Raw genomic sequence first — 14,807 nt, forward strand, 5'->3', positions numbered from 1 at the left:
CGATGTCGTGCCACCACAGTTGGGCCCTCAACAAGGCTACCGTCTGGCAGTCGAGATCACATCCTCGGATCCAATCAACAGTCATCATCGTAACGTCGCCGGCTCAAAGGATATTGATTTCGAAAATGTGGTCTTGTCCTGACAGCCATAGTTGTTGCTTCCGAACGCATCGATCTGCGTCATCTGGGAAGAGCTCATTGGCGGACCGATGGTATACTTCATAAGGTGTCTGTCGCAATAAGGGCTGCAACGCTCATGTTTCGATGCCAAGTAGACATTCTACTTAGCTGGAAGATGCTATGAGGATGCAACCTTCGACAAACGCAGGAGTCATATGTCGGAGTCACATACGAATGTCGGCAATCGTTGGGGTCGATCTTAATCTGTTCCAATTGTCCTGGTCGCAGGCCCAGCGAGGCTGACATACTCAGCAAACCTCCTTAGTCTCAATCTTCCACCGGTATGTTGGTGATGTTACGAATTCGACCAAGCATCAATATCTTCAACTACCTAGGCGTGTAAACCTAGCAACTTGGTCGTCTATTGCACCCAAAGATAGTACGCGGTTGTCGGAAGTACCGTTCTGATGTGTCGTTTGCTTGGAAACGGCAGTAAGGCTGGCTTTGTGGCAAACATTACAAGGTGTTCATGCGATATCGTACTCTGAGCGAGGAGATCTCAGACCCCGGGAACGAGGGGGACGATGGATCTCTGTCCGCATTGTTCTGTAGGGCCACGAACGTTGCAGTCGCAGTCCCAGATGGTACAAAGTGTCGATAGCAGTTCGATCCTGAAGTCCAGCGGTTGACGTGTCAAAACCCAACCACCAGCGAGATGTCTTTTCATAATTTCCAACGCCACTGAGTACGATTTATGGTGGCCAGCACCTCGCTATAGGCCTGTTCTAAGCTTCTGCCTCGACCTCTCCCCTTCGCCACGCATCTCCTCAGATGGTCGATCGAGAGTGTCGCGTGAGGCATCTCCGGTTCAGGTCGATTGTGTAACGGCTCTGAACTTGAACGTCTACTGAGGTTGAGAGAACGAAGTTGGGAGCAAGCTGCGGAGCTTGGGGATCGCGTTCGATTGCCCGTATCGTGCTCGTTTGGCGCCCGCGACTGCATCCGCAGCGGTTCGTGAGGTTGGTTCAAGTGCGATCAGACCTCAGGCAGCCGTGGCATACGTTCGTCATAGGTGTCACCGAGTCGTGAGAAGCTCATGTTGCGCCACTGGTCGTCGGTTGCGAGTCTGCATGTCGATACTTGACCTCCGCCTTTGCGCCTGCCCCAGGGAAGAAGAAGGCCGGGATGACACGATCGCCTGCTGCGTGCTACAGACATGCTGCAGGCAGTCTGCGTAATCGTATGCCATGGTGTCTTCTCTGCTCTCTCGTTTTGTGCCGTCTTTCGCAGGTCGTTGCGTCGGATGTACGATACGTTCGCGGAGCGCCTGGCGGGGCGACGCGCTCTATCGATGTCGCTTGCGTACAGTTCTACTGTCGCGATGAGGCAGCGCATCATAGAAGTGCTTTTCTTCGAATGTTCGATGTGTGGACAAGCCAGCAAAGATTGCCGTCGTGGTGGGGTAGACCGCGGTGATGAAGTCTTCGCGAATGTCTTGGGTATTCTTCGACAGTTACAGGTATCGCGATGATGTTAGTCCAACGGAAAACGGCTGTCGTTCGTCTTACCTTCGTCTCGTCCATGGTAGACGCCTATCTTCGCATGGCACTGCTGTCACGTCGTGGTAGTAGCTGGTGTTGAGGTGGCCGAGAGAATGGGGCGTGTGCACCGCGGGGGTCAACAAGACTCGCCCTTCGTGGACGTGAGAATCAGGATGCGAACGCCACGACAACAGCAGCTGCGCGTTTGGTTCTCTATGCATCATACTTTTCTATGCACACGTTACAAAGACAGTGATGCCAGAGGTTGAAGACTGCCCCTGGAGTTTGTGCGCTTGCAGTACCCATGCAAACATGAGAAAGCTCTATCTTCCCACTACAGTCAGAGTTGCAATATGGCGTATGGTATCAGTCTTGCGCTCTCCAGAAAAGCATAGTATGGCGCTGGTGTTTCGCTGTTATACGAATGTTGAAGGATCTCAAATGCCGCTAGCTGACGTAGCTTCTTTAACAAACGCCATCCGAGAGACTTGTACGAAGCTGCAGCTTGAATGGACAGGCCATATCCAAGACTGAGATACTGCAGGACCTTTTGTAAGGGAAACGTGTGTCGGGTTGCAGATTGTAATGTCGACGTGGAGGTTATGCCTCGCAGGCCTCCTTCCAGAAGGTCCATCACAGCATCCCCAATGAGCGAGAACGACTTTGCCAGAGGATAATGTGAGACGATGAAGTGCTCGCTGACGGCTTTCTCGTTGGTCACGCAAGGTGCCTACATAGAGACCCTGTCGTCGCTCCGCTCACCTCACGCCCCCGCGATGCTGCTGGATTGATTGTTGCCAAAATCATCTACCAGACTCTCCGGAATTGAGCTTCAGTGGCTATATATACCTACAAGAATTGCAGTTCTTTCGGTGGTGGTACGACCCTGTGCGACATGAGTTTGTGTTATTGGACTCATGGTTGGGGTTCGTACCACAGGCTGACAACAAACAGTTTAACAGGAGTTCGATTCTCCATTGAAGGAGTAATGACTACCGTTAAGGTAGTCAGGTTTTTTTTGCCTTTCTTTTCGTCGCCCACCCGGCACACTTCACCTAGAAAAAGCATACCAAAACGGCGGAGTCTCCCGCACAAGAGTATAGATTTGCAGGTCATCTCTTCCGCATGCATGTCTGCTTGTCAACCTTTTCCAAAGAGGCCAAGCTGGTATGTGGTGCATGCGTGGATCGCATGGCTGTAAGCAGGCTTCTCAGCATCACCGCAATTCGAACTGCTCAGCAACCGCTATAGAAGAGATGCCAGTATGGTTGTGATGCTTTAACGCCTACTTGTTGGCGACAAAATCTCTGCAATGCGTTCACCACGGAGACATTGTATGCGAGAGCGTGCAACAAAGCAACTATTTCAATTGGCTTGCGTGGTTGCTGAAATGGCTATATCTGTTAGCAAAGTCTGGACGACCATCATTACGGAATGCCAATGCTGTAATGTAACAGCCGAAGCTGAGTTGGACACAAACGCCTCTTGTTGCCAGGCTCTGGGGAGAGTCTGGTTATGAAATGCTCTCTCCAAGATGCGGGTCCTCAAAGATGATGCTCCATTTCACCTATTCATATTGCTTGTCAGCTAGCAAGCATCGCTGTACATGGTGGGGACCCAGCGCCAGACTACAGACATCAGGGCGACTTGCGCATTGGTGTCAACACATTATCCGGAGTCAGCATACTGCCACTAGGTAACACCAGTCACGAATCGTGTGCGAACCTATCCATTATTCGCGATAGCTCAGATGCACTCCGCTTGCTTCTGCTGGATAACGAAGCTTCACTATGTGTACAAGCTTCCGAATGCCCTCCGGTATGCACTGCTCCGATTTCCAGATCCTTTGTTGGCATTCAATGCATCGTTGCGTGCTTTCATTGGGGAGTCCGACAATATGCAACGATACCCGCTAGCGACACCTGAGGTAAACAGCTATGTCAGGGGTTGGCTGGTCAGCGGTACTCTGGGAAGATGCGTGCTCACCAGATGCGCTGGCTGCAAACTCTTACAAGTCCGCTACCGGTTGTTCAACATCGTGGGAACATGTCACGACAGATTTCTACGATTAACGTGCGTCTTGTATGCATCACTTTAACGGCCTTACCAGTAGGTCTCTCATCAGTTCTACTGGACCGACGAATATCATGCAGTTCCAGCGTGAGTAATGCTCTCCCTTTGAAGCGCTGTTGCGCGATATCAGCCATGGTACAACACCAATGAATCTCACAAGAGGCACATGCGTTCAAAACGGATAACCCGTCAACCCTTTGTCGACGATAGTACGATTTGCACTTCGTCGAAGTCTCTAAGATCAACATTCGGCCTCGTCGATATGCGTTCTTGCTTGAACGCCGGCAGAATCTGGCTTGGCCAGTATCACAATACTAATACGCACTTCCAAGATGATATTCTCTTCCGATGGATGCATCATCTATACTACACAGTTCCGAAGATACAGCTCAGCAAGATCGGACCCTAGCCATCGAATCACAATCATGAACATACACTGGCTATTAGAAGGAACGCCTCACCGCATGTCAAGGAGTCTCGAAGCCGAGGACTACGAAGATAGGGTCAAGCGGTGCTACGGATCGCTATTCCCCGCCTTCAGTATCTCTGAACCCTGGCAAAAACAAGCGCGCGACGACTTCGATTCGAGTTGGATAAAGTGTATCAAGACACCGCCGCGGGCGCTGCCCTAATTGAATCTCCATATCATGTTGGTCCAGGTACCGGCCGAAGTATGGAATACAATTGCGAGTCCCAAGCCTGTGCAAGTTCCAAACATGCTTGCTTAACGTTACCGTCATAACGTCAACGAGATTCAGTTCGCGTTGCGAGAAGGATAATCACCATGGGTCTTGAATGTGGGCTGACTGCGGACACCAGATGCTATCCTTCAACCACGTCGAGCCATGCTGCGCATGAGAATAATTGCAAGCCACGTCAGAAGATATGTGACTAATATGCAAGCTCGCTTCTGCAGTCGCAGGCTTGCGTATCGTGGTCAGCCATGTACATGGTCTCGAGTGCTGCATCTGTTGCAAACTATTGAAGTCAAGCTCTGGGAATCTGTCCGACCCAGCAAGCAAGATTCGATGTCTCAACGAAACTCTACCCTGTCAGCAGGCCCTGATCTCCTCGTCGCCATAGACGACGTGAAGGAGTCTGCACACGTTACAGCCGCCTCGCCCCGCGTTATCCCCGCACAGACATGTTCCCCTTCGCGCCTCCAAGATCAACAAAGGCTCACCAGGCAACCTCCATATCCTTTGGCTATATATACACTCTAATTTATCAAACTTTCGCCTAGGCCCCTGGGCGGAGGGGTACGGCGGCGGGGTGGCGGTCGGCAGCCACCGAAGTATCCTTAAACAGTGCTAACAAGTGCATCTTCTAGGATGCACATCCCCTTCGGGGCTGGGTTCGAGTCCCAGGCGGGCTGAAGTCCCATGGTTGAAAGCAATACCATCTTTTTTGCTGTTTTCTTCGGCACTCTATCAAACCGTATGTCTCTAGATAAGATGCATAGGCATTCGCATTTGCATTTTCTCTATCCGAGAGATCTAACCAGGGCATCATGCTGGTGCAGAGGTACCAAGGTAGGTGTACGCCTCTGTGCTTGCGTAGAATTCTTTCCATGCTTTTGTATGGAAGCAGGCCCGCTGTAGCACCCCCGCACGCCTCAGTTGTTTCCGCCACTGCCGCGCAGTCATCAGTGCAGGTCATGTGTCCAGACTCTCCCCTTCTGCTACAACGGGTTGGCCCAAGAAGAGATGTAGCTGGGCCGGCTACGTTGCTTGTGTGCAAGCCACGTTTGCGACGATCACCCTCTCGTGAGCTCTAGATGATACATGAAGCAATTTGGCTTTGATGCAACATGCTAATTTTAGAATTCAAGATTGGGTGGCTGTAGGCCGCGACGAACCAGCAGGTTGTGATCCTCCAAGTGCGGTATTGGTATCTTGCAATCCGCTCACTTCGGACAGCACTACTGCCATATGATAATTAACGTCTTAAAAGTGTCACACGACTCGAGGTCGCGATACCTGCCTTTTTAGGCTCAGCAGCGTCACGTCTATATCTCGTCGGCACTGTAGCTGCTCCAGCAGACCGCGGATGTCTCATAGATTGCAAGATGTGAATGCACAAACATCACGTAAACTCAGGATACACGATAGCGGCACGTACACCTCACATTCCTCAAACCCGGCTATGTACATATGCTTGCAAAGGTAGGATTGGCCTCTCCTTTTTATCCATGAACTAGTCTTGCTTCGTTCTCCCGTCACCCAGTACCAACAGGGCGGGCCCGAATGCGCTGCTCTTAAGCCAGTGAAAAGAGAAAGCACGAGGTAGTGTCAGGGTGCTTGCCGCTGGATGACAGAGGGCTTCCTGGTACCTATCGGTCAGGCCTTGCGGACCACACCTGCGGCCGCCACTCCTCATTCGTAAGTAGCGAAGATCCTCCCATGTTTTCCGCTATGTAGTGTCGAACGCTGGTTGTCCAGTCGAGCTCGTGACCGAGGAGCACAAAGTTCACGTACTTCTGCGCGCCATCACCACGGTGCGTGTCAGCGACTTTTCCATAAGCAAAGTATCCATCTTCTGTGGGAGCGATACCCAGCTGCTCTTGGAGCTTCTTGCGAACGGTGGTAATTTTCTTGAGCTTGTCAACCTTCCCTACAAGTTTTCCGTAATTGTCTGATGCGAATGCCAGCCAGGCTTCCTGTTATAGAGAGTCAGTAAGTCGCTGTTCTTTCCGCAGCAAGTACTGGAGGATTCAGGGATCTCAATCCTCAAAGGTACGTACAGCTTCGTCCCAAGCATCTTGTATATGAGTCTGGTTGTGCAAGCTACGTCCACACGTCTCGAGGAAGGCACGCTCATCGTCCAGGTGTTTGCCGTTATCGTAGTAGGCCAGAGTTCTGACCTGAATATCGTCGCAGAGTCGCATCATCTCTTTCTCCTTGCGCTTCATGGTTTCCCATTGTTTTCGTATAGCTTCATTCGTCTCGTTCTGCGACATCTCAATGGAGGTTGGTATGACGATCGTTCGCGGGGTTCGGTGGAGTTGTCTTTGTCGATTCAATGATGGGAGGAAGCGCGGTTGAAAGACTGGGAAGGTGTTAGTGATTTGTCTGTGAAGATTCTATACTGCGAAAGTTGCTCCTGAGAATTGCAGCCATTTTGTCGGACGCTTCTTGGATTCACAATGGCGCCGGGTTGAGGGAAGTGGGATCGGAAGGAGGCGGAGCTGATCAATGGCAATGAAAGCCCGTGAAAGCACGAGAGTATCTGCCTGCGCAACAGGAAGCGCAGCGACTGCGGACATAGTCGTGTGAGAGATGAGGTTGTGGTGACGAAGGCGTATGGGTATACGGGATTGACGCAAGAGAAGAATTCGAAGCCGATGATTTGATCGAGAGCATGCTGATGTTCCTGTCGTATCTGAAGCCAAGAGCTGTTCACGCGTCCCCTTCGGATGCTATGTTGTGGAGATTTTGGAGATTTCTGAGTTATCAACAGTCTGACGCAGTTGACGCACCGACCCTGCCAAACCCAAATCACGACACCGTCCAGATACTCCTCGCCTCATCACGAAACATCAAAGCATCCTCAAGTCCGCTATGTCGCCGGCAAGTTATTTCACGGTCAGTTCCCTCAAGTCGATACCATCTTCGATGACCTCCCTCTACGGATCTGACCCATCATTGCAACCTTGACTTCAGCGATTGAACAGCCCGTCTAATTACAGCGTCATGTTCGCCACCGCGGTGGATATCGTGTTCTTCGATCGGGCGAGCTTGACTAGTGATGCATTCTCGCGAGCACGAAACGATCTTACGTATACAAAGGAGCAGAATTTCAATTAAAGCCTTGGTGGCCTTGGAAAATACAACCTAATTTAAACGACTTTCAGGATGGCCTGTACCCTCTGTCTTCGTGAGATACACGAAGCATGCTGATCATAATGCTTTGCGAAGGTCGAAAAATGGCTTGGAACGGATGAATTCGGAAAGCAGAATCACGCAGGAATGCCTCTGGGAGGAATCGAAACCCTTTGAAAGTCTCTTCGCTACTTCGCGTATGATGGGAATGTTTTGCGCATCCAAGTGAGTACCCTTTGGCTTTGTTATGATGATCTGCATAAGGACTGCAGAAGACGCCGGATCATCCCCTGACTTGTTACGTTGTCGCGTCTGCCGACTCGGCCAAGGCTGGCGCAATATATTTCACGACACGCTACATATGGTGTATGGTCACTTGGCGTATAAGAAAGGAAGCACACAATCTGATGTGTTTTGGAGATAGTGCGTTGTAACGTGGTCCATGCGATTCTTCCGGTGAGTCACTGAAGCCCCCTTACGCGCAGCATGGCGACCACAAGAACTGGCGAATATGCAACACCAACAAACTTCCACCTTCAACTTACTCCTTTAAAGTCCAAATAAGAACCCAGCTAAACAAGGGCAGCAGGGCCGAATGACAACTGTCATGCATGCCGATCCGTGTGGTAACTCTCGGTTCGTCGGGGCAAATTTGCGGGCGACACTAAACCGGTTTCTCGACTAGCCCATCTGCCATTGGGTGCCCTCGCACACATGCCAACGCGACCCTCTTTACTCTCTCAACCTTAATCGCACTGCGCTGCGACCGACCGAAAGCGCCGATTGATAAAGCCCTATGATGCCCTTCGCGCCCCGCCGTCGTGATGTTCATCGCACCCGTGCCCTCCTCCATTACCGCCTAGGTCTCCCAAATGAACTCGTTCTCGATATCCTGGACAAAGCCCGTTACTGGGTCGAAGTCAAACACGTTAATGACCAGACCTCAGTACTCCTTGACGAAGAGTTCTCCGACGATTTCTCCGCTGCGCTGCCCATGTTGAGGATAGTAATTGACAGACCCGAAATCGCGCATCGCGAAACAAGCAAACTCCGAGAAATCGAGTTCTTAATCGTCAGTCACGACCAAGGTTGGACTACAGAAGATACTATCAGCACATTCAACACCTCATCTTGGTTTGAGGTATCCATCGTGCGCCCGTCTTCTCCGCAGGACCACATGATAAACAATATGGTCGCTGATAGCTTCGACGACCACGATTATCCAAAAAGCAACATCCACACCGTGATAGATGATATGTGCGGTAACCTTGGCTTCAGAAATGCGCTGCGCCCTTCTTCGACAATAGAGCCGCAGAGGTTGCACTGCGGTGAGATGCAGGCCATGACGTTCTTGCATGACGATCCTTCACGCCCCATGGGCATCGAAGGACAACACGCTTGGTACTTGCAAGGGAACGAGGTCGCAAGAGCTGTTTCAATCTTCGAAGGCGATTACATTCGCCGGTACCGCGTTGTCTGGGGTTGTAAGGATAATCCAACATGGGAAGGCGACGAAGGTGCTGGCCGTGGCGACGATTTCATCGATTCGCTGAAACATGGTGATTGGATCTGTGTGTGGGCGAGAGCCAAGGTGAGCCTATCTATGTGGACGTTGTTCGCATCGACTAATTCATGGATTAGAGACGAGGTTGGGAGAATCACGTCCATGGCATACGCGTCACTATGCGATACACGGTATAGCCCATTGCAATCCGCTCACCCAAACTACTTTCATGCGTTTGCATCGAGCGTTATTGTTTGCAATATTCAGTGCATCTACCCACGGCAGTGCTTATGTTTGAGGTCATACTTACCGGAACATCTGTCTGCTTACAGCTTGGGTTCTCCCTGCATGCCTTCGTTGGAGGCATCAATCCCATGCGACAACGACTCCTCTTGTACCCCAGAAACGACAAAGTCATCATCGACCCATCAATGCCAATCGGCGCTCCACGCACTTTGGCTCGAACTTTTGCGATATGTTCAGCCTTCAGACGGGCTCGGTCCTCAGCCATCGCTTTCTGCTTCTCCTTCTCGGCGCGGACAAAGGCAGCCTTTTCTTCAAGCTGGATTTGCTTGGCTACCTCGGTTTGAGCTTTTCTTCCCTTGCGTGCTTTGGCTCGGGCCTTAGCTTCCTCAGCCCGCTTTTCTTCGGCCCTTTTACGCTCGTCGGCTCGCGCCTTCAAGCGAGAGAATGGCGTAGGCGTAAGCGAGATGTCAGAGTGGGTACATCGTGCGGCCACGTCCGATGTCTTCGGCGACGGTGCAGGTACGGCCGTGGTAGATTCCGTGGGCGCGTTTGTCGTCACTGGATGATGATTCACAGCGACCGGCGTTGTGAGTATTGTTGGTGTGCGACCAGATCTTGACGCCTTCTCCAATGAGTCTTCATGGTTCCGCCTGCGAGTATCGATCTCCACGGAGTATTCCTTAGCAAGAATAGCACATCGAGCCTTCATCGGGGGATCGGTTGTATTTTCGTTCTCGAGATCCTCCCAGACCTTCACTAGGCTCTCAAGGTCAGCCACGCTCAAACATGCCCCCGCCACCTGTCGCTTCTCGCGTAGAACTCTCCAGTGTTCAAGTTGTTGACGTGCGCAGGCACGCATCGAGCTGTACCGTTCTTGTATTGTGAGCATAGGCTGTGCATGATATTGGAAGGCAGACACTTCCTCAACGATTTCATTTCCATCCCTGGCCAGTGCAGCATCGTAGGCGGCCTTACGGACATCGTCATGCAACACGTCAAACGCCTCTTGAAGATCACTAAACGCCGTGGCATGCGCAGCACGTTCAGCCGCAGTTAGCTCAAGGGTCTTCTCGGGATGGTATTTCAACGCCAGCGCTTTGTACGCTGCTAATATCACTTCCCGAGGCGCATTCGGGGCCAGCCCGAGTTTCGCATAGTGTGTCTGGGTCTTCATGTTGGGATATATGTTGTCTTCCCAGTTCTTCGTATGGCGCAAACGTTCTATACCAATATCGGAACAGCCTGGCAATACCCTTTAATACTCTTACGACTGCAAACAGCGCAGACATTGTGTGTTGACGACACATCTGACACAGCTATGTGCTCGCTACTCGGACATACATCGACCAATGTCTCACACACATCGTAGAACAAGAAGAGACAGGACAGAAACAAGCAATGTGCCGCAGAGACTGCCGACCGTAGTGCGTCGACGAAAAGCAAAACAGGACTGTGTTGTACGAAGCCTGGACCTTGCCCAACGCCCCGGGTTGAACATCGCTGCGAGCTCACTGCAACCCACTGACGCCTCATGCATTACCCGCCCCACCGAAGCACCGGTCGTCATGATTCTGGGCACGCGAGGTGAGCCCGGGAATATTGCGCACTGCAATTCGACGCTTTTCTGCGGCGCGATTTAGGTAAAAGCGTGGAGGGCTTTGGCAATCGTATCAAAAATATGGCGCAATCAGACGCGATCGCCATTTCCATGGCTGCCAGAAGGCGATTCTTGCAGTGGGGTGCGCTGCCCACAAGCGCATGCCGGTGGGCATTTGTGTGGTTCTTATAGGGCGGCACACCATCGCCGCTCCTGCAGGGAGGAACGTCAATCCTCGACCCCCAAAAAGGCCGGCGCGAAGCTCAACAACGAACATACACCCAGACCTTGAGACTGACGATCAGAACACGACCGACAAAAGGAAAGACGCGATTGCGCGAGAACGCATGTTGCCGATGGAGAGTAATGTCGGAAACTTATCGTCAGCAAGCTTTTGGGCAGCCGACCTTCACCGACGGACATGCGAGTGGGAGTTCCTCTGGACATGATCTCTTCGACATCCTCGACGCCGCCAATCTCTATCACGATCACGAATATCATCCCGGTGGACAGCACTTACAACCACTGCAAATTCCTACCCAAAATGATATCGCGCAAAATCAGCACTTTGCGTATGCATTGCACGCCAGCGGTGTGTCGGCTCCAGGTAAGCGCGACCCCTCTATTTATCTTCATTTCATCATATCCTATCTACTTCATCCTCAACGAGTTCTTTGTACCTCCCATTAGGCCCGTTTGCTGCCTGTGGACGTAATTCCCGTGTCTCTGAGTTGTCGGGACTTGATGACGTTTGTTCAGGATGGAATGGCGTGCTCTCGCTAGCTGCACGTGATCAATTGCGGCGACGGGACTTGCGACGACTGCATACCCGCCTAGGGAGGTGTGTATGCAAGTTGTGCACAGACGCCTGTTGTTGCATCGAGGGTTTCCATCGATCAAATACGCAGCGATCACCGCATATTCTGTGTTGTTTTCTGTTCCCCGCATACCATGGTCACTAACATCATCTCGAGGCCTGCAATACACCTCGCCCACAATGCCGACCATGACCGGACACATCCCGCAACATTTCGAGCACGACTCTACACTTCAGATTGGCTTCGATGATCTCCAGGGCTTCTCCCCCGTTACGCAGGGCTTTAGCATCAACGCCTATCGCACGCCATACCCCGACAGCAACGCGACATCCACATCTTCAGCCACATCACCCGACCCCACCCACGCAAGTCTCCTCAACGATCCAATTGTCGTCGAGGCGGAAGAAGATAAGCGAAAACGCAACCAAGCTGCATCCGCACGTTTCCGTCAGAAGAAAAAGCAGCGCGAGATGCAACTCATGGAGACCAGTCGCGAAATGCAAGACCGAACCAAGAAGCTCGAAGCTGAGAATGATGGGTTAAAGAAGGAGAATATGTTCTTGAAAAAGTTGCTTGTGGAGAAGGTGGATCATATGAGCGACGAGGATCGGGAGTTGCTGAAGAAGGCTGCCGAAGGTGCGCTGAGTGGTATTCTGACCAAGAAATGAGTATCATGTCTCACGAGGAGTGAATTTCAGCTCACGAATTTGGGAGCGATACAGACAAGGATATGTTAAGGCCTAGGAGTTTGCTATATTATACCTATGTTTTGCGCTGGCGTCAACGGGTCAGGGTTAATTCAATCTCCCTTGGAATTTCTACATGCATACATGCGGGTCTGTTGTAACAGCATGTGTTCCAATATTGATACCCGTGCAAATCTGAGTGACCGAACAATCTAACCCCGAACAGCGACGTGCATTGCAATCTGCTGAAGACAGGGTCCTATTTCAGAGGACGTGTTCACGGGGTGACAACAGTTCACAAAGATTAAGCACATTACAACCTCGAAGTTTAGGTTTGTAACTCGAAGGGGGATGTGGCGTCCAATCCGGGGAAAGGTTGAAGGCTACCCACATGTTTGGGAGCTGAGTACGATCAGCCGCACAACACCTCAGACCTTGCCGCCTACGCACCCTCCTGTCTACACACCACTCCATGATGCAGAGAGATACAGGTCTCGATTTTCGGGAGATCCATGAAAGTGAGGACGCATTTCTGGCTGCCGTTGAAGAGATTGAACGCGTCGCCCTCATCGAACGGCCCTTCCACATACCTATACGCCTCCGATTCATTACACCAAGCCCCGATAGCAAGACGGGCCACGACTACGTCATTACAGACGCCAGTACACATCGAACTGGGAGTGTTTATGTAGCTGTCTCATACACGTGGCTCCACGAGCAGTCCTTGGATGGCCAGAAAATCCCGAATTATCGGGTCAAAGATCTTTCCAAGGCTGGAACCGTTCCACGACTACCACATTGTCCGCCCATAGTCTTCCATAGAGCCATGCAATATGCGCGCACGCGAGGCTACACAAACGTATGGATTGACCAAGAGTGTATACACCAGGATGATCCAACAGATGTTGAGAGGCATTTGCAAGTTATGCATCGCATCTATTCCAACAGCAAAGTTACCATTGCCGTTCTAGCTACAAGCAGTGGTCGAATCGACTTGCCAACCATTGGTCACTTTAAGTCATTACTGGAATCTACCTCCTGCGAACCCACGGATCAATCTGTTCAGCATATTGCCTTCCGAAAGTGGTTTTGCGACGTGTCCGATGATAGATGGTTTTCTCGCACATGGGCTTTCCAAGAGAAGCTTAGCGCAGAACACGTAGAATTACTCCTCCCTATCACAGCTCAACTCTCTGCAGAATCGACTGTCTACGAAGATCTATGTATCGATATAGCAAGGATGTGGACTATCGCAGGATGGAGCTCTATCACTTGCGCGGTGTCAGTAGAGAAGCAGATGGGGATGACGAATGGTATGAATAACAGCAGGTCGAGGCCAGCACCCAGGAGATTGATGCTTGAAAGCATTGTCGACATCTACGAGCAGATGGAGCAGTGTGAGAATGCTGTGCTAGCAGACCGCCTTGCAATCCTAGCGAACATCTGCGACCTTGCCTACAGGCTAGCATCAACAAAGCTTGATCATCCTCAATATAGTTACAGCACATGTCTGGTGGTTCTGATATTCGCAAACGTATGGCCTGATCAGGAGAAACGACAGATGAGATACAAGGAGTTGTCAAGTGACTTCATGGATGCACCGGTTGGAATTCTATTGTCATACTTAGCCCGACAGATCAGTGTTGACGGTGCCGACGGTAAACTCTGTACCGAACGCTATGCATACGAATGCTACATCGAGAATTACCATGAACACCGAGTAGATGTAGACAGAGCCAGGGGTTCTTACAAAGCACGGTCTCGCACTGTGTCCCGACGTGTGAGCCTCGAATCAATGGACGGACGTTCTCACTACGATAACCATCGCCCCAATTTTAAACGCACTCCTCTGGACCTGATTACTCAGGACCTCATTACTCAGCATGTCACTCCTTTGGATTCCATTTTTTTGCGTGGCACTTCGTCGGCTCGTATCTCTTTGGACACCGATTCTGAAACCGTATCCTCATGGGACAGCTGTATCTACCCTGCTTCCTATCGCCGGCGTACTATAAGCGATACAACTCTTTCGGATACCCATCTAGGATTTAGAAGAATGAAGAACTTCTTTATCAAACATGTCCGACTCATTTTTAGGCGCAAACAAGCTTGATATAGCCGGTTTATCAACCCCCTCGAAGCTGACTTTCGCCTTCCAAATAAGCCAACTTCTTCGACTCCGTATAAGTCAATTATGCCCCATACGGTATGCTCTCAATGGTCATCGACTCAGAATGAGTGAGGCAGATCTTTCAGACGCCGAAAAGGCAGTTCAGAGGGTGGGTACATCCTCCACACCGCTACTGCGACAAAGGAATCTTAAACGGCAAGTTCTATCGATCACTAGTATGACTGTATTTCTGACTAAGACAGATGGATTAACACTGAAAGGTTTCCAGCGA

General features: G+C 51.1%; 5 protein-coding genes across 5 annotated transcripts; 3 read left to right on the top strand and 2 right to left on the bottom strand.

Annotated features, from left to right (window-relative positions):
- Positions 1–5,870: 5,870 nt before the first annotated feature.
- CC77DRAFT_137432 (hypothetical protein) lies at positions 5,871–6,892 on the bottom strand. Its single transcript, XM_018530217.1, has 2 exons — positions 6,477–6,892; positions 5,871–6,392 (listed from the first exon to the last, which is right to left on the bottom strand). The coding sequence occupies exons 1-2, from the start codon at positions 6,690–6,692 to the stop codon at positions 6,066–6,068; spliced, it is 543 nt and encodes a 180-aa protein (XP_018385164.1). The 5' UTR covers positions 6,693–6,892; the 3' UTR covers positions 5,871–6,065.
- A 1,458-nt stretch (positions 6,893–8,350) lies between these two features.
- Positions 8,351–9,255, top strand: CC77DRAFT_1031800 (hypothetical protein; the record flags this gene model as incomplete). The annotated part of the gene is made up of 2 exons (XM_018526689.1): positions 8,351–9,145; positions 9,196–9,255. 2 exons carry the CDS (start codon positions 8,351–8,353, stop codon positions 9,253–9,255), a joined length of 855 nt encoding a protein of 284 aa, XP_018385165.1.
- Positions 9,256–9,321: 66 nt separating this feature from the next.
- Positions 9,322–10,478, bottom strand: CC77DRAFT_1009467 (hypothetical protein; the record flags this gene model as incomplete). Its single annotated transcript, XM_018523595.1, has 2 exons — positions 9,322–9,330; positions 9,369–10,478. 2 exons carry the CDS (start codon positions 10,476–10,478, stop codon positions 9,322–9,324), a joined length of 1,119 nt encoding a protein of 372 aa, XP_018385166.1.
- A 789-nt stretch (positions 10,479–11,267) lies between these two features.
- On the top strand, positions 11,268–12,654 carry CC77DRAFT_1031801 (hypothetical protein; the record flags this gene model as incomplete). The annotated part of the gene is made up of 3 exons (XM_018526690.1): positions 11,268–11,508; positions 11,876–12,355; positions 12,632–12,654. The coding sequence occupies 3 exons, from the start codon at positions 11,268–11,270 to the stop codon at positions 12,652–12,654; spliced, it is 744 nt and encodes a 247-aa protein (XP_018385167.1).
- A 180-nt stretch (positions 12,655–12,834) lies between these two features.
- CC77DRAFT_137457 (hypothetical protein) lies at positions 12,835–14,800 on the top strand. The gene is made up of 2 exons (XM_018530219.1): positions 12,835–14,731; positions 14,779–14,800. Exon 1 carries the CDS (start codon positions 12,878–12,880, stop codon positions 14,516–14,518), a length of 1,641 nt encoding a protein of 546 aa, XP_018385168.1. The 5' UTR covers positions 12,835–12,877; the 3' UTR covers positions 14,519–14,731; positions 14,779–14,800.
- Positions 14,801–14,807: the final 7 nt, after the last annotated feature.

The sequence above is a fragment of the Alternaria alternata genome (genome assembly GCF_001642055.1).
Source record: "Alternaria alternata strain SRC1lrK2f unplaced genomic scaffold CC77scaffold_12, whole genome shotgun sequence".
Classification (NCBI taxonomy): domain Eukaryota; kingdom Fungi; phylum Ascomycota; class Dothideomycetes; order Pleosporales; family Pleosporaceae; genus Alternaria; species Alternaria alternata.

What these genes read in the sequence shown, in the direction of transcription:
- CC77DRAFT_137432 (XM_018530217.1), bottom strand. Translation starts at nt 6,692, where the DNA reads ATGTCGCAGAACGAGACGAATGAAGCTATACGAAAACAATGGGAAACC. An exon ending in AAGATGCTTGGGACGAAGCT is followed by an intron (nt 6,393 to 6,476) that starts GTACGTACCTTT and finishes TCTCTATAACAG; the next exon opens with GAAGCCTGGCTGGCATTCGC.
- CC77DRAFT_137457 (XM_018530219.1), top strand. Translation starts at nt 12,878, where the DNA reads ATGATGCAGAGAGATACAGGTCTCGATTTTCGGGAGATCCATGAAAGT.